The sequence below is a fragment of the Microtus oregoni genome, unplaced genomic scaffold (genome assembly GCF_018167655.1).
Source record: "Microtus oregoni isolate MIOR12 unplaced genomic scaffold, Mior012 000050F_ref0000143, whole genome shotgun sequence".
NCBI lineage: Eukaryota > Metazoa > Chordata > Mammalia > Rodentia > Cricetidae > Microtus > Microtus oregoni.
The window spans coordinates 13,560,381-13,586,303 of record NW_024543256.1 but is presented as its reverse complement, the minus strand read 5'-3'; the positions used below and the strand labels follow the sequence as shown (position 1 = coordinate 13,586,303).

Sequence of the window (25,923 nt, the reverse complement as noted above, 5' to 3'; positions counted from 1 at the left end):
TTCCGTTCCCCCAATAAAACTTCCCAGTAAATTCTATCTGCCTGGCCATGTTTGTCCCTCACCAGTCATAGGGCTACCTGCAAGGGTTCCACTCACACCATTTCATAACAGCCACACAGGCATAAGTTCAAATCTGGCTCTCTCAATAAAGGAAGCTAAGGAACAAATTATTAAACATAAATGAGCTATAATTTGCTGGTTTTAGAAATGTATTGCTTCATTCTCAGTTTCCCTACATGACAAGACAATTCTCAAAACAAGATCTGGCTTCTAAGGCAAACAAAAAAGCTAGAGCAACTATTAGCAAAGCCAAATCCAAGTGCACAACTAAAGAAGCTTTGAGTAACATATGGTAAAGATTAAGCTGGTGTTTCCTAGACCCTTTATCTAAGAATATGTTAACAACTGCTCCTGTTAAACATTAAGAAAAGGCTAGACTCAAGGAGGCAAAGGAAAAAAGTCAGACTATGGCATTTTCAATGGAAAGGAGGTAGTATTTATAAGGATTCATAAGAGGTCAAATAATTTTACAGGGACTATTTGTAGCTTGAACTGAAGGAACTGAGAGGAAAAATACAATAAATAATCCAATAAATAGTACGCAAAAGATAAAAAGAAATAAACAGCAAATAAACATACAAAAATATTCAACACAACACAGGACTAGGTAAATAAATTTTGAAAAGCAATTCACACCTACTAAAATCAAAACGCTGGCAATAGTAAGCGACTTTGAAAATATGAAGCAAGAACTGTAATTCATTTCTGTTTTTTAAAAAGGTACGGCTACTTTGCAGGAGAGTTTGGCAGTTCTTATAAAGGTAACACATGTTTAACACACAGTTCAGCAATGGTACTCCCACTCATATACCCGTGAGTTAAAAACTCACATCTACACAAAAGCACACACGCCAATGCTCATAGTAACTCATTAATTGCCCCAAGCTGGAAGCAACCAGATGTCCTGTAGAGAGTGAAAGGATAAATACTGTGGTACATCTAAACATGGGGTATGTTTAAGCACTAAAATAAATCTGATATCAAATTATATTATTGAGAAAAGACAAATTCATCTTTCAAAGTGAAAGAAGTCGATTTGTAAGGCTACATTTGATATGCTTCAATTCTACACCATTTTAGAAAATACAAAATTATAGCGACAATAAAAAGATGAATAGCTTCCAGAAGCTGGAAAGGGGTTTAACATATAAAAGCACATGGGATATTTAGGGCATTGATATTTTTCTATATGATGCTGTGATGGCAGCAATATTGCAGTCTGAATGCAACAAAACTGTACAGTATAAAAATGAAACTTACTGTAAATTATGAACATCATTTAATAGTAACATTAGTACTGGCTCATCAATTGTTAACCGATTTACCAAAACAAGAGAATATATTAGTAAAAAGAGAAATCATAGTCAGAGGACAGGTAGGTAACAGTACAGGGAAACTATTTTCTGGTTTTCTATATGCCCAAAAGTGCTCAAATAAAATCTATTATTTTAAAAGGCAAAATATACAAAAGATAGTTATGTTCTACAAAATAAGAGGATATCAATAAAGGTATGGAAACTGTAAACATACAAATTGTATAGAGGATAACTGAACTGAAAGGGTCACTCGAAGAATGAACAAAGAATGGCAAATGGTAGAGATTACCCTCAGGTGAAAAAGGAAAATAAAGAAAAATAAATGGAGTCTCAGACTTGTGGGAAACCATTAGATTGACGATCTATGTGTAATACTAGTTCTAAAAGAAAATAAGAGGTAAAATGGAGAGGAAAGTATCTGAAAAAAAGACAATGGCAACAAACACTCCAATTTTCCTAAAATATTACTCACGAAATCCCAACTAAGGAGCTGTTCAGCAAACTCAGAGAAAGAAATTAGGAATAGCTACCGACATTCATCATAGCAAAGCCTATGAAAGTCAACTACAAAGAGAGAATTCTGAAACCAAAATGAGATAAACAACGTGTGTTAAACTGGACGTGGATGTCCATACCTATAATCTGAGTACTCAAGAGGCTGAGACAATAAATTACTGCCAATCTAGGCTAGCCTAGGCTACATAGTGAACTCTAGATCAGGCTGGAAGGCAAAGACCTTGCCTCAATTTTTTTTAAAAAAAGCAGCATGTTTAAAAAAAAGATTTCTCAGTAAAATCAAGAGCAGAGTGTCAGCAGCCTGGGATGGGAGCATACAGTAGAGGTGATCTATTCAAAATATGCTAGCCAACAAAAGTATCTTGCAAAAACTTAAAGCTACAAGCACACAAAATAGGATCAATGATATAAGTTGTTTTAAAAAATACAAATTTATACCAGTGTGAAATACCATATAAGATGAATAAAAAATGGCTAAACTAAACGTTGCAAGCTAAAAGCCAGTCTAGGGTACAAAGTGAGATCCTGTCTCAAATTCATACTAACTAACTAACTAACTATGTATGTGTGTTTGTGTGGGGGGGTATAAATTCATTGAAGCAGTTATAAAATGGGAACTGTCACATATAAAATCATGTACTCTACTAAAAATAACTTCTTAAAATGTTAAAATTATCACACTAGTCAGCAACTTCACCCTTAAATAGCTTCCCTAGGAAAACAGAAACATTTCCAATTTCACATGCATGGTCTTACTCGCATAATTTAAACTAACAAAAAATATCCTGTACCATTTGTACACCTTCTCCACTCCACTCAGATTCTAGACAACTGCCTGTATTTATAAATAGGCTTATTTCAGACTTCCATATAAGTGGAATCCTATAACATGTGTTGTGTTCTTTCATTTGGCATAGCATTGTCAAGGTTTACACATGGAATAACATAAATCAGCACGTCATTGCTTGTTATTGCCCTATAATAATATGTATGCTGGAAGTCTTACGTCAACTTGGCACACAAACTACTGAAAGGAGAGAACCTCAATTGAGAAAATGCTCAATATGATCTGGCTGTAAGATATTTTCCTAATTAGTGATTGATGGGGGGCGGTACAGCCTATTATGGGTACTTCCATCCTTGGACTGATGGTTCTGGATTCTGTAAAAAAATAAAACAGGCTAATAATGTTCGATAATACTACAAGGACACTTGTCCAATTATGTTCATAGCAGCATTATTTGTAATAGCCAGAACCTGGAAACAACCTAGATGCCCCTCAACCGAAGGATGGATAAAGAAAATGTGGCACATTTACACATTTGAGTACTACTCAGTGGTAAAAAACAATGACATCTTGAAAGTTGCATGCAAATGAATGAAACTAGAAAAAGCTATCCTGAGTGAGATAACCCAGACCCAGAAAGATGAACATGGCATGTACTCACTCATAAGTGGATACTAGCTGTAAAGCAAATGATATTGAGCCTATACTTCATGATCCTCAAGAAGCTAACAAGGTGAACCATAAGAAAAACATACACAGATCCACCTGGAAAGAGGAAACAGAGAAGATCGCCTGACAAAATTGGGAGCATGGGGGTGGGGGAGTAGAAAGGGCAGAGGGGAAGACGAGGGGAGAAGGGGAGGGGGGGAGAACTTGAGGAAATGGGATATTTGAGAAGGAGGAAGGACAGAGATGAGAGTAAGGAAAGAAATGTTTTGATTTAGGGAGCCATTATGGGATTAGCAACAAACCTGGCTCTAGAGAAATTCCCAGGAATTCACAAGGATGACCCCAGCTAAGACCCTAAGCAATAGAGGAGAGGGGGGCCCAACTGGCCTTGTCCTGTAGTCAGACTAATGAATACGTTCATCCTGCAACTGATGGAAACAGAGGCAGAGAACTGCATCGGAGCACTGGACTGAGCTCCCAAAATCCAGTTGAAGAGTGGAAGGAGGTCAAGACCATGATGGGCACACCCACTGAAACAGTTTTCCTGAGCTAATGGGAGCTCACCAATTCCAGCTGGACATGGAAGGAAGCAGCATAGGACCAAAGTAGATCCTCTGAATGTGGGTGACAGCTGTATGGCTGGGGCAGACTGAGGGACCACTGGCAGTAGCACTAGAATTTATTCCTACTGGCCTTTTTGGAACCTATTCTCTTTGGATGGATGCCTTGCTCAGCCTAGATATATTAGGGAGGGCCTTGGACCTTCTCCAAAGCAATGTGCCTTACCCTCTCTGAAGAGTGGATGGAGTCTGGGGTGGGGGAAAAGGTGGAGGGAAGGGGAGGAAGGGAGGAAGTGGGAACGGGGATTGGTATGTTAAAATGAAAAGATTGTTTTCTTTTTAAAATAAATAAATAAAATATGTTAGGACTAATGAGTCCTGGCCTTCTGCTGATCTTCCCTCCTAGAACCTTCTAATTAAAGTTACTAGAAGCTGTGCCTAGCTTAGAGGATCAGAGGATGGGATTTTCACCTGTTGGCCATTGACTGCAGTGCATTTAAGCCTACATGGTGTTAATTAAAGTGGGGCTTTCTGAACCAGCGTTTGGAGGTCCATGTGTCGGTCTGTCTCTGAGTCCGTGTTCTCAACCTCTAGCCCCTTGCCCGAAGCTCGCAAACTGGGGTCTAGCGCATAGAGCGCAGACCAGGGCCGCGGTGCGCAGCAAAATAATTTATTTTAAAAAAGAAAACAGACTGAACAAGTCCTGGGAAGCAAGCCAGTAAGCAGCACCCCTTCATGGCTTCTGCATCAGCTCCTTCCTCCAGGTTCCTGCCCTCCATAAGTTCCTGTCCTGACTTCCTCCAGTGATGAACATTGGTATGAAAGCATAAGCCTAATAAACCCTTTCCTTCCCAACTTGCTTTTAGGTCATGGTGTTTTGTGGCAGCAATAGAAACCCTAACTAAGACAACATGCCACTGTATGAACATATTACATTTAATCATCATTTTGTAGACAATGTTTTTTTTAAAAAATGGTGATTATGAATATTTCACTGGACACTTCTATGAACAGTCGTTGTGAGAACAGTTAGTCTTCATGGGTCGATATCGATGGGTAGAATTGCTGGGCATATGGCAAATATATGGTCAACATTTTGAGGAACTAACTGTATTCCAAGGCAGTATACCACTTTACATTCCAAGCAGCAGTCCACGGGATTTTCAAGTTCTTTGTATCTTCCTGAACTGTTATTAGCAACCTTTATAATAATAGCTATGCTAGTGGGTATGAATCAATAGCATGCTATTATGGTTTTAGGTTGAAATTCCCTAGCAACAAACAATACAGAAAAAGTTTCCATGTGCTTATTTGGCTATTTCATTATCTTCTTTTGGAGAAATGCCTATTGGAATCGGTCCTCAATTCAAAGGCATAACGACTCATTGCTACATTTACTCTAGGACTTGTGAAGTTTCAGACTCAGTTTTGTTCTCTGATCCATTTTATAGGTGTTTTAAAGGGAGAGTCCAGGTACACTTCTTGTAAATGGTTATCTATGTCCCAAAATCATTTGGGGAAAGACTTTAAGCCCTTACCGAATTGCCTTCTATCCTTGTTGGAAAATCAATGGATGATAAATGGTAAGGTTTATTTCTATACTCTTCATTCCATTACTGTTGTGGAATATTAGTTGAAGATGTGTTATATTCATTTAAACTGTGGAATATTAGTTTAATGATGCAAAGATGTGTTGCATTCTTTTATGCTGCATTTGTTTAACTCTGTGAAGCTGTGTTACTGTGCCTGTCTAAAACATTTGATGGGCCTAATAAAGAGCTGAATGGTCAATAGCTAGGCAGGAGAGCGATAGTTGGGGCTGGCAGGTAGAGAATAAATAGGAGAAAAAGAGAAGAGCGATGAAAAAAAAGCGGGGGGAGAGCAGGATGCCAGGGACCAGCCACATAGCCACACGGCCAGTCATGGAGTAAGAAGGAAACAAAAGATACACAGAAATAGAGAAAGGTAAAAGCCCAGAGGCAAAAGGTTGGTTTAAGGCAAAAGGATAATTTAAGTTAAGAAAAAGTGGCTGGAAATAAGCCAAGCTTAGGTCGGGTATTCACATGAAAGAATGTCTCCATGTGATGATTTGGGAGCTGGGTGGCAGGCCTCCCAATGAGTAAAAAAAAAAAATTACATTCATATGTGTCTGTCCTAATGCTTCAATCACAATGCTGTTCACTATAGCTGAATAGTACATTTTAAAATCAGGAAGCCCTGATTTTCTACAACAGAAATTTTTTTGTTTGCTTGTTTTACTTTTGTTTTTGAGAGAGTCTCATAGTTAAAGCTTGCCTGGGTCTTAGAATCCTTCAACCTCAGTCTCTGGGGTGCTAGGATTACCATCATGGACCACCTTGCCCAGCTTTTAATCTTGGTTTATCTATTCTACGTTATTTGTATTTCCATGCGATTTTATTACATCTGTGTTTACTTTATACATACCATTTACATTGCTTCTGAAAATTTACTATGCCAGAGATTTTAAGTGATTTCAAAGAAAAATCATTTGACCCCCTCAAATTTTACCAGCTTTAGAAAGAGAAAAGTGATGTTCGTGGATGGGGAAGATGGAAAGTAGCATCTTTTGTAAATATAGACAGAAAAATTGATGTTTGCAAGTCGAATCTCAAGCAATGCACATTATTTAATTTAAACCATACAACCGAGGCACCGATTATCTATTGATAATACTATTCAAAGTATTAGAAAAGTATTCAAGAAGAGGAATAAAAAATACTCTTAAGTAAAAAAAAACCTAAATATAAGTTTACAAGAGCACTAGCAAGTATTCTAGCTGCATCCATAACTACCTCTGAAGCAGTCAGAAAATCACATTCATCCACAAAGACAGTGGTGTGAAACAATTTAACATTTGAATTGTTAAAGAGTGCAATGAAGTAGATTATTTAAGCAACAAAGCTTTATTCTTGTGAATTGCTTTTTTTTTCTCTGACTTTTACTTCATGGCTAATACCATTTCTTTCTTTCTTCCTTGCTTCCTTCCTTTCTGTTTTTTGAGACAGGGTTTCTCTGTGTAGCTTTTTGGCTGTCCTGGAACTCAAGCTAATACCACTTCTAAATGGCACGGGTTTGGGTCTCACAATTATGAAAGCAATAAACTTGGCACTCAGACATTTTGTTGCCTGAGCAACATCCAATCCCAAGTAGAAAGTAATAGAGGTTGTTTATTTTATGGCATGTACCCTTAAGCCTTTTTTTCCATTTTTCTTTTTTATATCAAACACTGATTTTAGAAATAGGATATGGCTTTAACAGTGAAGGAAATATAGGGCAAAGGTTAATATTTCTTTGTGTATAACCTTTCTATAAAATAACAGACTTAAAATAACTTATAAACACAGCACAATCAATAGTGATTGGGAGACAGAGTTGAGCTATAAATTTAAAAAGACAAAATTTACAGAGAAGCAGTTCTTTCAAATACTAGAAGCTTACAGTAAATGGCATCCCATGCATACTCCATAATTTAAAATAGGTTGCTAATTATATTTCTAACAAAATTTCTGGTTTCCTAACTCAGACATTAATCTATATACCTATTTTTAATTGTAGCCACAGTAAACACACATTTTTATTCTTTAACAAAATTATATATATATATATATATATATATATATAGAGAGAGAGAGAGAGAGAGAGAGAGGGGGGGGGGGGGAGTGTCTGTGTGTGTGTCTGTGTCAAAGGACAACTTGCTGGACTCAATTTTCCTTTTCCACCAGGGATCAAAATCAGGGTGTCAGATGTGGTGGCAAGTGCCTTTACCTAAAGAGGGATGTCTCTAGCTAGTATTGCCTTATTCTTAAGGTAAGCAAAAATCAGTTATGTGGGTTTAACTACTATTTCTGTCTTCGGGGAAACAATAGTAGAACACAGGTGATATTAAATGGAAGAGGTGATGAGAGGGTATACACACACACACACACACACACACACATACACACACACACACCTTGGAGTTACTCAGCACAAGGGAAAACGTTCTTCTCAGAAGCCATGGGTTTCAAATAAACAGCCCAGTACCAGGCTACTTTCCTAAGTTATCCTAGAAACACCTAAACGTACAGGCTACCTGATGCTAAGGCTGCTGCTCCTGAGCACCACACACTGTGCTCATGGACACGCAGAATTAAGCTAGTACTGCCTAGGGAGAATTCCCCCTACTGGGTACCTTGCATAGTACCAAAAGGTGCTGCTCTTCAGGATGCTGAGGGAGAAATATATCAACAGTTTTATCTAGCTGTGACCCCTGTGAGTGGCCTAGTAATATACACTGATGGGTCCAATATTGGCGCAAATATCACAGGGGTGATCAACTGCTTTCTGATGGGATTCAAGGCCCACTCCAAAAGAAGAAACATATGGCTAGCACTGTAAATGTGACAAAGAACCCATGGCTGGGGAAGCGCATAGGTCCCAGCATGAACCTAGTACTATTATTTGGCTAAATGAATGATATAATATGAAGTTGCCTCTAAACACATATTCTTATAGCTATACATTAGTACAACTCTCATTCCTCATCAAAAATGCTTCTTTGTGCTGATGACTCCACACCCATGCATATATGGGCAGCACAAACTGAATTCAGTAGTTCTTTAAAAAAAGAAAAAACGTGAAGTTGGGAGGGGTTGGGAAGTGATTTGAGAGGAGTAACAAGGAGTAAGGGTGAATATATCAAAATACATTCTACGCATGTATGAAGTCCTCAAATAATAAAATGTATTAATAATAGTCCGTGGTGAAATGTCCTTGGTGAAAAGAAACCTCCCTTGTCTTTTAAATATGGATTGAATCCAGGGATATATACATGCTAAATAAGTGCAGTAATACTGAGACACACACATTCCTAGTCATTTTTAGTTTTTTTAATTCTTAAACAGGGTCTCCCTTAGTTACATAGGGTCTGCTTAAACTTGCAATCTTTTTTTTTTTTGCTTTATCCTCCCAGTAGCTGGGATTACAGGTTCCAGCTCTATCACCTTTTATTTGCAATTCTAGAATTAGGCAATATATCATTCTATCAAGAATAAGTGTTCCTGGAACTCTATACTTATAATTAAAAACATAGAAATTAAAGCAAAATCAAGCACCAGTTAGATACATTTACATATGCCTTGATAATTTGTTGAAATTTGCCTATCTAAACACAGTAAGGCATAAAACCAGTTCGACATTTCTTGATATTCTAGAGCAGATGTTCTCAACCTTCCTAATGCTATAACCCTTGTAATACATTTCCTCATGCCGTGGTGACCGCCAACCATAAAGTTACTTTTGTTGCTATTTCATGCCTGTAATTTTGCTACGGTTATGAATTTTAATGTAAATATCTATGTTTTCTGATGGTCTATTATGTGAGGCCTGTGAAAGGGGCATTCGATCCCCCAAAGGGGTTGAGACCTATAGGCTGAGGACCACTGTTCTATAGTCAGGATTAATTTGTAATGCAATTTAAAAGGAGCTCCAGCAGTGCTTTCTAGTCTAGCCCCAAGCTAAGCTAAAAGAGTCAAATTTTCTCATATTTAGTGGCTTCAAAATTTAGTAATATTTTGCCGGGCGGTGGTGGCGCACGCCTTTAATCCCAGCACTCGGGAGGCAGAGGCAGGCGGATCTCTGTGAGTTCGAGACCAGCCTGGTCTACAAGAGCTAGTTCCAGGACAGGCTCCAAAACCACAGAGAAACCCTGTCTGGAAAAACCAAAAAAAAAAAAAAATTTAGTAATATTTCTTTACTGTACACCTCAAAAACAAGACTAATATATTTTTAAGCAGTTGGTCAGAATTTTATAAAACCTGTTCATGCACCCAGGTTTTAGTGTAACTTACGAAACCATGGAACATTGTAATTGATACCTAGTTAAAATTTGGACAGAGCTGGTGCTTATGCATAATCCCTATTACTTTTGGTGGCATTTATGTCCTCATATGATAAAGGACAAGCTTCCTGCAGTCCTTTCTATACTGAGATTTAGATTTGTTGATTTAGACTCTGGGATTTAGATTTTTAAGAGTTTTGTAGTATAAAAATCATTGGATTTATTAAAATTACACAATGCATTTTTATCATTGTTTAGGTAAGTTGATCATAGCTATAGAAGAATGAAGCAACAACTTTTGTTATTTAGAAATCAAATTGCACTGGCTTTTTTTAAAAAGTGCTAGGCATTTAATGCTGGATATTACCCATTCTAAACAAGTAGTCTACCTCTGAGATATGTCTCTAGCCCCTATCTCTTATTTTAAAAGGCTTTCTCTTTACTAATTTTTGATGAATATAGATATAGCTAGAGATATACAGATAATACTAAAATGGGTCAAAATTCTTCATCACTGCTCAGATGAAAACCTTCAGTTCTGAGCTGGTGAAGTGGCTTAGCAGGTAAAGGTACCTATTCCCAAGGTTGATGACCTGAGTTCAATCACCAGGACCAATATGGTGGAAGGAAAGAAGTGACTCCCACAAGTTGACCTATGATAGCCACATGAACACTAAGACATGTGTGTTCATGCAAGAGTATACACACACACACACACACAGAGAGAGAGAGAGAGAGACAGAGACAGAGAGAGAGACAGAGAGAGAGAGAGACAGAGAGAGAGAGAGACAGAGAGACTTAAAATTCAACGAAAATAAAATATGAGAATTCAAAATCATGCTTCCATGCAAACTGCTATAATGATTAGTAAGCTTTCTGAATGTATCTATACCAAAGGCTCTAAAACGGATAAGAAAAACTAGAAATCCTTAGCATTCTGATGTATCCAGAGAAATGGGAAACATTTTGAAACAAAATCTTTCCTTGACAATGGCAGATACTCAGCTATCAGAGAAATGTGAGGCCTCCAAGAAAAAAATTGCAGTTCTTCCCACATTACAGAGGCAAATACATTAAAGAAAAGGGAAGAATACTCAGAATACTGGATCTAACACAGATTAAATCTGAAGGAGTAAGAACATAACAAATTTTATATAAGCAATTATATGAGAGTATTAAAGTAATTATCAAGACTGATTAGATTTCATTTGTGTTTTCACATCAAGCTAAGGAGTATTCTGGATAAGGAAATTTGAAAAAAACTATGTGAAAGTATGGGCAATAAAAATTCTTCGTGGCCTACATGAGGATTCAGCACCTGGTACTAAGATGACATAAATGAAAACAGCATGGTTTCCTGGAGGGAAGGCTTCATCTACCAATACTGCACTATAAATGAACTGGCATATTTTCAGTCTTCACTCTACAGTGAGAAAGGGCTCTCTATGTCAATCTAAATAAAGTAATATAACCATCAAAGTCAATTTTAATTATTTACCTTTGAATCCTTAATTAAAATATATGGTTCAATTCGATACATTTTATAAATATGTAAAAACACAGAGCTCCTGGATTCTGAATTGAAAATTCATTTGAATTCAATCAGTCTACCTTTCCTGGAAAGACATTAAAGATCAGGTCCTAACTACTCTTTGTTCAGAGTATTTATCATCGCTATATTTTTATAATTTAAAACTCATAGAAAAATCATTCTGTGTTTAAAAATTATTTTATCGACTTATTCTTGTGTTTGTGTGTGTGGAGTTAGTTCTCCTCTTTCATCCTTAGAGTCTAAGAATCATATTTGTCAGACTTGTGTGGCAAGTCCCTGTACCTGCGAAGCCATCTCATCATCCCCCTCCCGTAATACTTTGCTAGTAAATGACTATGCCACTGTTCTTCCTAGAATCAAATTCTGTTGGTAAAGCTAAACATTTAGGCATTAAAATATTAATTATGGTTTAAAATTGCATTTCTGTAGTAATAAGAGGAAATTTTCAATTTTTCACTTTATGTAGATGGGTGTTTTGCCTGCATATTATGTATGTGCACCATGTGCATTCAATAACTTCAGAGACCAGAAGAAATCACCAGTTCCCCTGGAACAGAAGTAACAGGCGGTTCTGACAGAACCAGTGTGGGGGCTGGGAAGTGAATCAAGGTCCACCATAAGAGCAGCCAGTACTCTTAACCACTGAGCCATCTCTTCAGCCCCAGTAAGGTCCTGTTATATTCTCCAAACATAGACTGGGTTAAAAGTCAAGTTGGAAGAACATATAAGTTGTGCTTACTGAAAAACAGCATGTACAGTAGGAAGATCAAATTAATAGCATTTCTTAAGTATTAGTTCCTAAACACGTTAAAGTCCTTCATTTTTACTTCTGTGCATAGTATAGAGTATATAATTTCTTTAGATTTAGGCTTTTATATTAAGAAATAAAGGTACAAATAGAACAATTACTAGAAATTCCTTTTTGAAAGACTAGACTATTGTAAACACAAGCTTTTCTGCAAAATTCTGTGATGGCTATAGAAATCACCTCTGTACTAAGGTCACATCGACTTGAAGCTGCTCGGCACTTGAGCCTGAGTTTTGCCACCAGTTGTTCAAAGTCTTTAACCTCACTGAAACGAAAAGCTGTCTTTCCTTTGATGCTGATGATGACGGATCTGTTGGAGTCGTCAGTTTTATCTACAGCTAAGACCTGGGGAGTAAGAAGATAAATAAGTGAATCACATTTTCTCCCAGTGCTGACACATTCAGATAGTATGTGTTTGGCTTTCTCTGTCATGGCTGAAAGTTTTGGTCTGGGGTATGACTTACTCAGAGAGACATCTGTGCTAATGATGATACAAATCTTCTCATTTCAAGTTATTTTACCTTTCAAAGAAAAAGCTAAAGTAATATGTCCTTTAAAATTGACAACATGGACAAAACAATCAGTGATGAGTACTGATTTTTCACTGTCATGAAAGTCTCCAAATCCATTCTTTCTAAACAAGTACATCAAATGTGACAGTCTAAATTTTGGTGATCTTATCTTAAGGGTCAGAATGATCAAGTTTATTTTGTGCCACTCTAAACCTTTCTCTGCTTTCAAATTTTTTCCCACTTTCACTTTTGGCAAAGCTTTACTGAAAGGAAACTAAAAGTATCTCACATGCTAGTGTTTTTAACTTGAAAAGTAATTTTGAACTTCAATGATTATTGTACATTGCTAAGAGGACACATTTACTGGGCCTTTTGCTAATTCACAGAATGAAAGGGTATGCCATGAATTACAAACTTAAGATGCACCAAAATTTATATTACCTCTCGTAATGGAATGATTACGCTACATAGATTCCCATCCTGGCTAGCAAAGCAGATGTAGTTTTCTGAAATGCACATATTTCCATGAGTACTGAAGTGGCTGAATGGTACCCATAAGAAACATTCATGTACTTCTTTCAAAGTTTCTTCTTTGGGTAGCCTAAAAAAAGCTTTGAATTGCTCACTGTGGGCCCGATATTCCAAACCTCTGTAGGAAAGAGAAATGGGAAAGAAAGCTCAAATGATGAATTCTAAAGTATACACATATCCATATTGATTTAATCAATAGAAACCATAAAGCATAAAGATTAAACATCAAGTAGTATGTTCTTGAATAAATTCTTATATGGAAAAATAAAATAACAGATTCCTGATCATTTCATTTATTGTTTTTTTTTAATTTCATTTTCATAAATTAAGACGCACAAAAGTTAGAGAACTATAGGTCTCAAAATAATCTGTTAGGGGTGATTTTCTGAAGGACCAGTATTATAACACTAATAATGGTGAAAACCAACCTTGGAATACAGTAATTTACATATATGGTTATTAGAAAATCCTGCAGTTATATAAATAAGATTAGGTAATTGAAATTGGTGGCATTAAAGTTCAAAGAGGAAAAGCAGAGTATAAAACGGAACATCAAGATTCAGTTAGGCAGAATTTTGCAAGATTGTTTAAAGCATCCAAGATTGGAGCAGAACAGAACAACACTGCCTGCACCATGCTGGGCATGGGACATGAGTTGGTAAACAAAGATGAACCTTGTTAACTGACAGATAAATAGATGAATACGAAGCTGTTGCTCTAAACAGCATGATTTTTCCAGGAGCACTAAATACCTTGTGCTAAGCAGCAATGCCATCTGGGGTAGTAAGAAAATTATGCCTAACTCAAAGCCAGCTAAATGGAAACTAAATTCAGCCTTCCTGCACCTACTGTTTGAAGGTGTAGTACTTTATCATGTCTAACAAATTAATCCTGATATATATAACCAGAAACCCAAAGTTTTACTCTACTTAAGTTGGAATTTGGTGGGTTATTTCACTATTACTAAATGGATGATTTATCACACAGTCTATTCATGTGTATAGAAAAGTTTCTGTGACACGTTATTATAAAAGGAAAAGGAGTCTGCTGTGTTAAGCCCTATTTCTGCAAACATTTTCAAGTTGATTTTATTAAAAACGCATGAATGGATCTACACTAAATGCTTGCACTTGTGCTTGCAGATTGTTCCCACTATAGAGCACTTACTTGTACAGCAAACGGAAGCAATAAAGATGCTCTATTACAAATGGGATCTGAGGACTTCTTCAGGAAGATGTTTATTCTTCACTGACCAGAAAAAGAGATTTAGATATATGTGGCCTTCAAAATGCTCATTTAAATAAAGACTTGGTAATGGACAATTCATTGACATGTAAGGTAAACAAATTTACTTTTTAAAAGTTTTTTTTTTAATTTTGGATTCTTTCCCCTTTTTATTTACCTTTACGTGTATGGGGGTTTTGCCTATGAACCAGTGTATCATGTGTACACAGTACTGAAGAGGCCAGAGGGTGTTGGAATCCCCTGGGACTGGGGTTACAGATGGTTGTGAACCACTATGTAGGGGCTGTAAATTGAGCCCAAGTCTTCTGGAAGAGCAGTCAGTATTCTTAACTGTTGAGCCATCTCTCCAGTCCCCTATTTTTATATTTAATTAAAATATTATATCGCCCCTCCCTCCAGCCCCACCCTTTCCCATCAACCTCTCAAATTCATGGCCCCTTTTTTATTATATATATGTTCCTTATTATATATCATATATTAATATATATGAATGAAAAAATAAATAAATACAACTTCCTGCATCTGTCTAGTATTACTTGCACGCATATGATTTTAGGGCTGGTCACTTGGTATTAGTGAACCAATCAGGAGCTCATCCCCGGGGAAAACTAGCTCTCCCTTTCTTAGCAGTCATTAATTACTTGTGTTTCTTAACCTAGGGGTGGGGTCCTGTGAAGGAGAAGAAAATACTTTTTAAAAGAACGTTTCTCCTGGTCAATCGAGGAAAAACGTTACAAAAGCAAATGCCTAACATTAATGCAATATGAAGTGGATCATTAAATTGAGTTTGTTTGTGAATGTGGGTATGCCCGTATGAGTTTATTTGGAGCATGTGCATGTAGATGTTTGAGGCCAGGGCATGGCAGATCCCTTGGCTGGAGACACAAGTGGATATGAGTCACCTGATGTGGGTGTTAGGAACTGAACCTGGGTCCTCTGCAAGAGCAGTTAAGTGCTCTGAACCACTAAGCCATCTCTCCAGCCTTAAGCCCTTTCTTTTAAAAAAAATCGTATATTTATTTTTATTGTATGAATGTTTTGTCTCCGTGGATGTCTGTTTGCCACTTGTGTACCTAGTCCCCATGGAGGTCAGAAGAAGGAATCAGATCTCCTGGAAAAGGAGCTACAGGCAACTATGAGCCACTATATGGTTGCTGAGAATCAAACCCCAGGCCTCTGCAAGAGGAGCTGGTGTTCTTAACTTCTGAGTCATCCCTCCAGCCCTGAGCCTTAAATTCTCAATGAAAGAGTTCCATTTGTAAAACATGCAGAGACCTACCTAACTTTGGTAAAGTATAAAACTTCAGCTTACAGACTCATCAAGTAATCTTTCTGCATCTGAATGCTGGGAATAGTTTAGGAACTGTGTGAGAAATGACTAGCTACCCAATCGGGCCTAGTTAGTATATGACAAACCTCCGCATCACTTAGTCTAGTCTATCCAAAGGCTCTGGATTAGGTTTCTCTTAAACTTTCCCAGGCTATATCCTCACCTTCCTTGCCCCAAACGACTTTCACTAGCTAATTCTGAATGCTTTTCTTTCCTCCTCCCCTTTGCCAAGTCCCTTTCAGTCAACTGTCAAAGTGTTGAGTAGACGAAAGGGCTCTGTCCACTTTCAGCAAACTGAATATAATGATGAACAATGATCAGTCAGTCTTTTTCCTCCTGGAGGATAAGGCCTCCCTGTAGAGTTCAGGCTGACCCAGAACTAATGACCTTCCTGCCTCAGCCTTCCAAGTACCGGGACTAGATACACATGCCCCCATTCCCACTAGTCAGATACTTCTGATGTAGGCACTAATAATGATTAGTACTTGTGTAGTTCTTTTATATTTAACCACCACACATTTCATTCATTCCTAATAAGGGCCCACAGAGGAAGAAATGACAGAAGGAAACAAAGACTCTGAGAAATGGGAACTTTAAGAGACTTCTCCAGTCTGAAGGGGAGTTGTCTCTACAGAAAAAATGTTAATAGTATCACTAAATTAATTTAAACAATATGCTTAACTACTCTAGAACTTAAATTATCTAGACTACAAACAGACAAATTTAGGGTTACCTAACCACATTAAACTCTCTACATTTTGGAAATTACCTTGTGCTCACTAGTCAACTTGACACAGCTAAGTCATCAGAGGAAGGAGCCTCAGTTGAGAAACTGCCTCCATGAGATCAGGCTGAACACAAGCCTGTGAGGCATTTCCTTCCTTAATTCCTACCTTTCTCCCTCCTTTCCTCCCTCCTTCCTTTCCTTTCCTTTATTTTTTCTGAGACAGGGTTTCTCTGTGTAGCCCCTGCTGTCCTGGAACTCACTTTGCCTCTGCTTCCCAAGTGCTGAGATTAAAGGCTTGCACCATCACTGCCTGGCATTTTCTTAGTTAGTGAATGATGGGGGAGGGCCCAGCCCATAGTGGGTGGTGCCATCCCTGGGCTGTAGTCCTGGGTTCTATAAGAAAGCAGGCTGAGCAAACCATGGAGAACAAGCCAGTAAGCAGCATCCCTCCACAGACTCTGCATTAGCTCCTGCCTCCGGGCTCTGGCCGTGTGTTTGAGAAGTCCTAACTTCCTTCAATGATGAACAGAGATAAAGAAGCTTAAGACGAACCCTTTCCTCCCCAAGTTGCTTTGGTCATGGTGATTCATCACAGCAACAGAAATCAGAACGAAGACATACTCTAATATAAATCCTATTTAATTAAGAAAATAATTTCCAAACCTAACTTCCATTATATCTTAGAATTAAATTTCACGGAGGAGGAGTAGTTCTGAAATGTATTCAAATAAACTTACAAATATAAACATCAATGATCAATGCCAAAGAAAAAACTATCATATAATATAGAGCATTTAACTTTTAATGTTAATCATTGTTAAACCATTCTTACAGCCAAACAATACTATAAAATGTAAATATTGGGGCTTGTGAAAAGGCTCAGAGAGTATAGGTGCTTGCTGTCAAGGCTGAGGAGCTGAGCTTGATCCCCACAAACCATACTGTGGAAGGAAGAGAACTGACTTCTGCAACTTATCCTCTGACCTTTGTCCCTATGCCTGGGCATGCATGACTCCCCCATATCCCCAACAAATGAGAGATGAAAAGAGAAGTAAATATTAATATTGAAATACCTTTTGGTAATTTGTAGAGGATCATCAAGGACTGGGTCATTATCAAATGTTTCTTTATCAAAAAGTCTCTTTATGGCATAGTTTGCCAGTTGTTCCATAAGAAGGTATGTTTCATTAATGTGCAAAAACATTGAAAAATAGTGATTCTCTCCTTGGGAACATACATGAATACTCTCTGTTAGTATAACAGTTGAAGTCTTTTCTAGTTTTGAGACTGCGTCCCAGGAGATAATGAGTTTAACTGCAAATAAGATTTGTAAGTAAGTGCAATTACATTTTCAATATTGATTTATGTTCATAATTCAGTTCTTATATCATGACCACTGGAAAAATAATACAGTACTTTATAAGTCAAAGTTAATTAAGATTTTGAAGCATTGTAATAAATATATAATAATCAGTGATTCTAAAAAACAGGTATATAGCCGGGCGATGGTGGCGCACGCCTTTAATCCCAGCACTCGGGAGGCAGAGGTAGGCGGATCTCTGTGAGTTCGAGACCAGCCTGGTCTACAGAGCTAGTTCCAGGACAGGCTCCAAAGCCACAGAGAAACCCTGTCTCGAAAAACCAAAAAAAAAAAAAAAAAAAAAAACAGGTATATATTCTTGACTTTTTGATTTTTCTTTTTAATGGTGCTGGGATTGAACCCAAGGCCTTATGCATGCCAGACATGTGCTACCACTGAGTTATGTATCCAATACTTGGGACAGATACCATTTTAAAGAATTAGAAAAAGATTTTGATGTGACATTTAAATCTGTTTCTTTATATATAATCATCTCATTATATAACCACTGATGTAAAAGTTATACATATGCTATAAATAATACCATTTGATCCTTTGTGGCTGCAAAATGATATGTAGATCAGGAGGTGCAATGGCTTACTTTATGTTGTATGTTTAAAACAAGAATTAAAACACATATGAAAGCAAGCAGGCAGCTTCTAAGAAGATAGAAGTGGTTATATGCTAGTTTCTTATCGCTTAAAATTCATCTGCTACTCAATTTATGTCTAAGATTTTCTATCCACATTTTAATTGTTCCCTGTGTTACATAGAGATTCTTAAATTCTTTCTGTGGTTGAAACCTCTTTGATGTGAACATATAATTTAATTACTTTCAATATCAATCTCATTACTGTACACAGAACTTAACACCACTGAGTTGATAGGTCATTGAGAAAATTGAAAGCCATAATAAGCAATAAACAGACACTTACTTTCTGATCCTAGCAAGAAAGAATAGAAACTCAGAAAGTTGGTACTTAGATAGAGCCAACCCTGACAAGGAACCCGTCCTTTCCAATAACTGCAGGAATAATACGTTACTAATTTTTCCTGTTCTGGTAAACCAAAAGATTTTTCAAATTTCAAAAGAGCTTCTCGAAATTTCTCAGGATCATCTTCTTTAGCAAAAGAATCTTTTCCCTCTTCAGCAATTAGTCCCTGGAAGAGATAAAATAGCTTCAGAAAACTTACCATCACCTAGCAACAAAAATCTTTTTCATATTTAAGTATAGATTTTAAGTTTCTCATTTTAGGTATTGATCAAATAGATCTCTATGGATATATAGGTTGTATGTATACATGTCTGCATATGCATACTTCTCTTAGGATAGAGGTGAGCACATTGTCTTTAGTTTTGTAGCAGTGTTTTTTCCTTTATAAGAAGCCATCACAAATGTAGGTGTCAAACATCTTCTGAATAAACAAAAGCTTTGTTCAAAATCCTATTTAAGCGACAGTGAAATGAAAACACCGCTGGGAATGTTCACGAGAGCACCAAAACCAAGCCATTGCACAATTTCTTGAAGCACTTATCCTGGCATCCAGACATGTGCTTCTGAAGGGCATAAAAAGTGCCAGTAAAAGGATGACCTTCTATGTCACCCCAATCTTTCCTGAAGAAGACTCCATTTTAGGGCTCCATTTACAGAATACATCCATATCACTTATTCTCTTTTGGAATCATGCACATTTTATTTGAGGGCTCAGAACTCATACCAACTAAGTAATGATGAAACTAAAGGTAAGTTAATTTTCAAAATTTCTTATTGTTTAAGAAATATATAAAAAGCCAGCAGTGGTGGCACACGCCTTTAAACCTAGCACTTGGGAGGCAGAGGTAGATCTCTGTGAGTTCTAGTCCAGCCTGGTCTACAAGAGCTAGTTCCAGGACAGCCAGGACTGTTACAGTGAGAAATCCTGTGGGTTTAATTATGACATTTCCATAAATGCACATCATTGTACTTTGCACATAATTCACGCCCATCACCCTCTCTTGTCCCCTGCTATCTCCATTCCCACAGATCCCTTCTTACTCCCAATTTCAATGTCATATATACACATGTATATGATGTAGATTTTAATACATATTTAAATTTGTGCATGAGGAAAACATGCAATATTTGTTGTTTGATGGTATTTCTATTTCTATAATCTAAATTTTAATATATATTTAAATCTGTGTATGAGAGAAACATGTAATTTTTGTCTTTCATTTTATCCCCATTTCTCTCTGTTCCCATTAGTTCCCCTTCTTCCTCCAAATAGTAGCATCCTTCATTTTGTGTGAGTGATGTAGAATTTAAATTCTGCATATGAAAGAAACACGGGCTACTTGACTTTGAGACTAGGTTTTTTTGCTTAACATAGTTATATTCAATTCTACACACTGTCTACAAATTATATAATTTCTTCTTTATGGGATAATAAAGCTCCACTGTGAATATATACCACATCTTCTTCATTCACCCGTCCATTCCACTTACTCTTATTTTGCCTTGTACAAAATTAGTAATATCTTCATTTGAATCAAACACTGATAAAGTCTTCATTATATTTTGTTCCAACCAGTCCCAATGTTTTGTTATTTCTTCTCTGTTGGCCCCTGATTAATAATATAGAGAAAAATGATTCAAGGGAAACGCCTTAATAAACCTTCTCTTTATATTCAAACAAATTCAGTTTAAAAGGAAATGAAACTACTTGGTCACTTTCACAAAAGATGGCTATATAGAAATTAATATATTTATTCTCTATTTCATAGGAATATATGAGCACAAACAATAGAGTTAAATTTATTAGAAATAGAAAAATATAATACTTAATGAAATGGGAGAAAAATAACTCATAAGGAAATATAAAAATTCTGAAAATAAGATAACAGTAATTAGTGCCCAGAAGAAACCATTATCTTTACAAAGAAACATGTAGGAAACACAGATACACACACACACTCACATTTTACCCCTTGGTCAAATACAACTACTAGCATTGTGTCTAAATTCTTCAAGACTGAAAATAGTAAGCATGTGACAGTCCTTCACATTGCTGTACAAATGTGGACTCTTTACTATGGTTACTAAACATACAAACCCTTTGGTAAGAGCCAGTGAATTTGCTAAAACACGCAGCAAAGTTACAGACATTGCATGATGAAAGTCAGAAACCTTGTGGCAATATTAAACCATAAGACCTATTGCACCAGCGTCAGTCTTAGCTGTCTTATTGAGGGTTATATTAAATATTCTTATTGCTAGGTTTGCTTTCACTTGGAGAAACTTTCATTATCCAGCCCCACTTCTCTTATTACCAAATATCTTTAAAAATCTTTCTGGAAATATGGATTATACAGATATCATTAAAAAGAAATAACCTTGACTGCACAGAATGTTCTCATGATATAGAGAGGATCACAGTAAAATTTTATTGACACTGCAAAATTGTTCATTTTCTATAATCCAGTTAGATATTTATTCATCTTATGAATAAGAATTATACTTATATATCAGTTTCATCTGCAAGAATAGCAAGATTTTACTTTTTTAAAGTAGAAAAAACTTCTCAAAACCATCTTGACTAATAAGTTTCAGAACTGAGGTTATAAAATTCTCTTAATCTTATCTGCATTTAGTTTTGCTAGAATGTAATTTAAAAGAGTTAGGAGATGATCTTGTATCCTGCCACATTACTAAAGCTGTTTATCAGCTGTAGGAGTTCTTTGGTGGAGTTTTGGGGGTCGCTTATGTACACTATCATATCATCTGCAAATAACGAAAGTTTAACTTCTTCCTTTCCAATTCGAATCCCCTTGATTCCATTATGTTGTCTTATTGCTATTGCTAGAACTTCAAGCACTATATTGAAGAGGTATGGGGAGAGTGGACAGCCTTGTCGTGTTCCTGAGTTAAGTGGGATGGCTTTGAGTTTCTCTCCGTTTAATTTGATGTTAGCTGTCGGCTTGCTGTATATAGCTTTTATTATATTTAGGTATGACCCTTGTATCCCTAATCTCTCCAAGACTTTTAACATAAATGGATGTTGAATTTTGTCAAATGCTTTTTCAGCATCTAATGAAATGATCATATGGTTTTTTTCTTTCAGTTTATTTATATGCTGGATTACATTGATAGATTTTCGTATGTTGAACCAGCCCTGCATCTCAGGAATGAAGCCTACTTGATCATAATGGATAATTTTTCGGATGTGTTCTTGGATTCGATTTGCCAGTATTTTGTTGAGGATTTTTGCGTCGATATTCATGAGTGAGATTGGCCTGCTTTGTGGAAGCCTAGCCAGTTTGGATGTTCACCTTCCTAGATATGGACGGAGGGGGGAGGACCTAGGACTTACCACAGGGCAGGGAACCTGGACTGCTCTGTGGACTGGAGAGGGAGGGGGAGAGGAGTGGGGGGAGGGGTAGAAGGGTGGGAGGAGGGGGAGAAGGGTGGGAGGAGGGGGAGGGAAATGGGAGGCTGGGAGGAGGTGGAAACTTGTTTTTTGTTTATGTTTTTTTTTCTTCTTTTCTTAATAAAAAAAATTATTTAAAAAAAGAATCAGAAAAAAAAAAAAAAAGAGTTAGGAGAACAGACTTAGCAGGATGACTAAAGGAAATATAGAGGGAAATTTCTTTCATAGTTACACATCCTAATAAATGTAATTGTATGCTGTATGTTCACAAACATGACGTGTCTACAAATTCATGTGTATTTTTTCAAACACACACACACACTCTTTAGAAAAGAGGGGAGGAGAAAAGAAGAGATCAGTCAATATTTAAAAAGACCATAAATATGATATTCTAGTTTTGTTCAATATTACAATGGAAATGAAATGACATAGAAATGAAAGACAAATATTGCATATGAGTTAAAATTATTCTGATTTGTATTATTAGGAAGACTCATCATAATCTCTTTCCCACGCTACCCACAATACACTCTGTGGAAAGCTCTGGACCACCGGGGTATGAATGATAATGTAGCTGTACCTGCAAATCATTCTTTCTATTTCAAAGTTATATTTCAAAGTTTTGAGAAACATCAGGTATGTAAATAAAAAATTCAAATGTCAGACTTCTACTTTTTCAGGGAAGAATCTTTAAGTTTTGGGCTTACCATAACCATGTTCTCCTTATCTCAGTTACTATTAGAAGAAGAAAGAACACTGGTATTTAATGGGGAAGGTCCAATCTTCCCAGCAGTTTGGTAAAGAATTACTAAGTTTATAAAGGAGTCAGGTGGCAGTCACAGTAACCAATGCCTGCTCACTAGCCTTTTAATTTCCTAATAACCTGTAATCATTCTTAAAGGGAAGTGGGACTGCTAGTCTCACAAAGAACAGTTGCATTTAACTTGCTTCCAAATCTTAAAACAACTGAGGAGTATAAGGAAATTTGAATATTCAGTTTTCCTACATACAAAGCACTTGTAACAATGCTTAGTATACAGCGACATTCAATATTAGTTGATTTTGTTTTTAGATATGAATATCTTTTTTTATGAATATCTTATACATTTAAATAAGATTACAATCTTCATTAATAAGAATGTTTTAGCAAAAGTATTTTCTTTTTTTAAAAAAAAATATTTATTTATTTATTATGTATACAATATTCTGTCTGTGTGTATGCCTGCAGGCCAGAAGAGGGCACCAGACCTCATTACAGATGTTTGTGAGCCACCATGTGGTTGCTGGGAATTGAACTCAGGACCTTTGGAAGAGCAGGCAATGCTCTTAACCGCTGAGCCATCTCTCCAGCCCAAGCAAAAGTATTTTCATTTCTGTAATTATGAACTCTTCAATTTGGAATTTGAAGCTCACTGAGTTCTGCTATAATTATCTTAGTATCTTGCTTATATTTGAACTGTAAGGCTTTTTAAACAATCATACTTACCACATGCAATTGACAAGTAAACTTGAGAATCTGGTGTCTGGTGTAGGATGCGAAATGGAGCCACTTTGGCAGTAGAGTCTAAGACAGAATCAAGAGTCCCAACTAGAAGCCCTGTGATAATAAAAAAACTTTATAAGAGATAAAAAAAAGTATCAATTCAAATGACAATTTATGAACTTATGTTTTTTAAAAAAAATTCTACTCTAAAGGGTCTTTTTGAGACCTTTTTGTTAAAGTCAATATATAGAGAGGATAAGGAGATACTTCAGTCAGGGACCTGATTCCAATCCTCAGAACCTACATTAAAAGTGCCATACATGATGGCTCATACTTTGTAATTCCACTACTGGAGAGGCAGAGGCAAGTTGGGTCCCTGGGGATCACTGGTTAGCCAGCCTAACCTATCTGGTGAGTTACAGACCAACAGAAGACCACAATTCAAAGGGAAAAAATAGATGACATCTAAGGAACAATGCCCAAGGGTGTCCTCTGGCCTCCAACCACATGCACACACATATAAACACCCACACCTAACCAGACATAACACAGACCAAACAAGAAATACATATTTGGGGTAATGGAAAGACTAATATTTATCAAAACAAGATGTGTTTAAGAAAATAATCTTTCAATAAAAACATGCGAGGCTCAATTGTCCAAATATCTTATTTCCAGTACTTAAGAAGTTCTTTAAGAAGGCTGTGTATTTATTAGACAAGAATCTAGTACCAAAGACTATGTGAGAATGAATTCTGGCTTTGTGACTTTCTCCAATTTGAGCCTGTTAAAGTAGTTTCCATCTCTACACCCTCATTTGTAAAATAAGGGTGACAATAAAGAATCCATTGTAAAGGGCACCATAAAGGTGAAAGGAAACACCACTTAAAGCAGGGCTTCCCAACCTTCCTAACACTGTGACCCTTTAATATCCTCCCTCATGTTGTTGTGACCTCCAACCAGAGCATTATTTTTGTTGCTACTTCACAACTAATTTTGTTAATGCTACCCCTGTGAAAAGGTCATTCAGCCTCCAACTGGTTCATAAGCCACAAGGTAAGAATTACCAGCTTAAAGCAATTTGCTTGGCACACAGTGGAACATTCAATATTAGCTTTTTTGTATTGTATAAGAACATCTTAAATATGTAAATTGAAGGTAAAATTTTCATTATTAAGAATGATTCAGTAAAATAATTTTCTTTTCAACAATTCCTAATTCCTCAATTTTGAATTCAAGGTTCTTGCTCAATTAGTTCCTTTGTAATTGTCTGACTTTATTCCCTACTACTTCCTGGAACAAAAATTTCTGTTTTCTTAAATAGCTAGCTAATTTTTCCCCATGGGTCTTTGCCGAACAATTATCTTTTTACTGAGAAATGTTAACAAAAGTCTTCTAGCTAAGTCCAGCTAATCCAAATTGCATATTTCCTTTAAGATCCACTTCCCCTATGAAATCATTAGTAGCGATGCCAAGCAATAATGTTTCCCCTGTTCTCTGAATACTTATAACACTTAAACTCTAGACTCCAGAACTGAGTATTTACTTAGTAGGTTGGTTATTACAACTACTTTCTAAGTGTTTCATATATAATATGTGCCTCCTTCTCTGGAATATAAGGTCTCTGAGGGTAACTATGTTTCCTATCTCTGGGCTTGTTAACTACAAGCACAATAAGGCATAAGGTGTTACCTTATTATATTATGGAATAGTTCCAATATACACATCTACTTTTCTATTTTGAAAGCTTTGGTTGGCTGAGAGACAGTTTTGCTCTATGAGCATTTCTTTTTAATTCAGCATGTGTAATTTCAGGAAAAATGAAAAACAATTATAAACCAGGCTTTTGGCTCTTCTTCTAGTTTGATCCACTTGTAAAGAGTTCAGATTTCCCATTAGGTTTCATTGAAAATATAAGTAAGCTGGCATATGTGGGAAAGGAAATCATTACAATCCTGAAGGGAAGCAAACTGGAGAATAGAATATAGAAAGGGAAATTTGACTCAGCTGAAAAGATAGAAGTGTGGATATGGGACTAAAAATACAACAAAAGGGTCACAAATATAGCATAATGTCAGTAATATGATCAAGGATTTTGATAGTGGGAAAAATTCTCAACAAAGATTTCTGGGGGCTGGAAAGATGGCTCAGTGGTTAAGAGCACTTGGCTGTTCTTGCAGAGGACTAAGCACCCACATGATGGCTCACAACCATCTGTAGA

At 36.6% G+C, this 25,923-nt stretch overlaps 1 protein-coding gene across 1 annotated transcript in view; it reads right to left on the bottom strand.

Moving 5' to 3' along the window:
- The window catches only part of LOC121437115 (TBC1 domain family member 8B-like), a 71,580-nt gene that overhangs the window by 34,572 nt on the left and 11,085 nt on the right, over positions 1-25,923 (bottom strand). Inside the window, 6 exon segments of the mRNA XM_041636951.1 lie at positions 12,288-12,452; positions 13,061-13,268; positions 17,526-17,766; positions 18,748-18,973; positions 20,299-20,417; positions 23,706-23,816. Coding sequence (XP_041492885.1) covers positions 12,288-12,452; positions 13,061-13,268; positions 17,526-17,766; positions 18,748-18,973; positions 20,299-20,417; positions 23,706-23,816 — 1,070 coding nt within the window.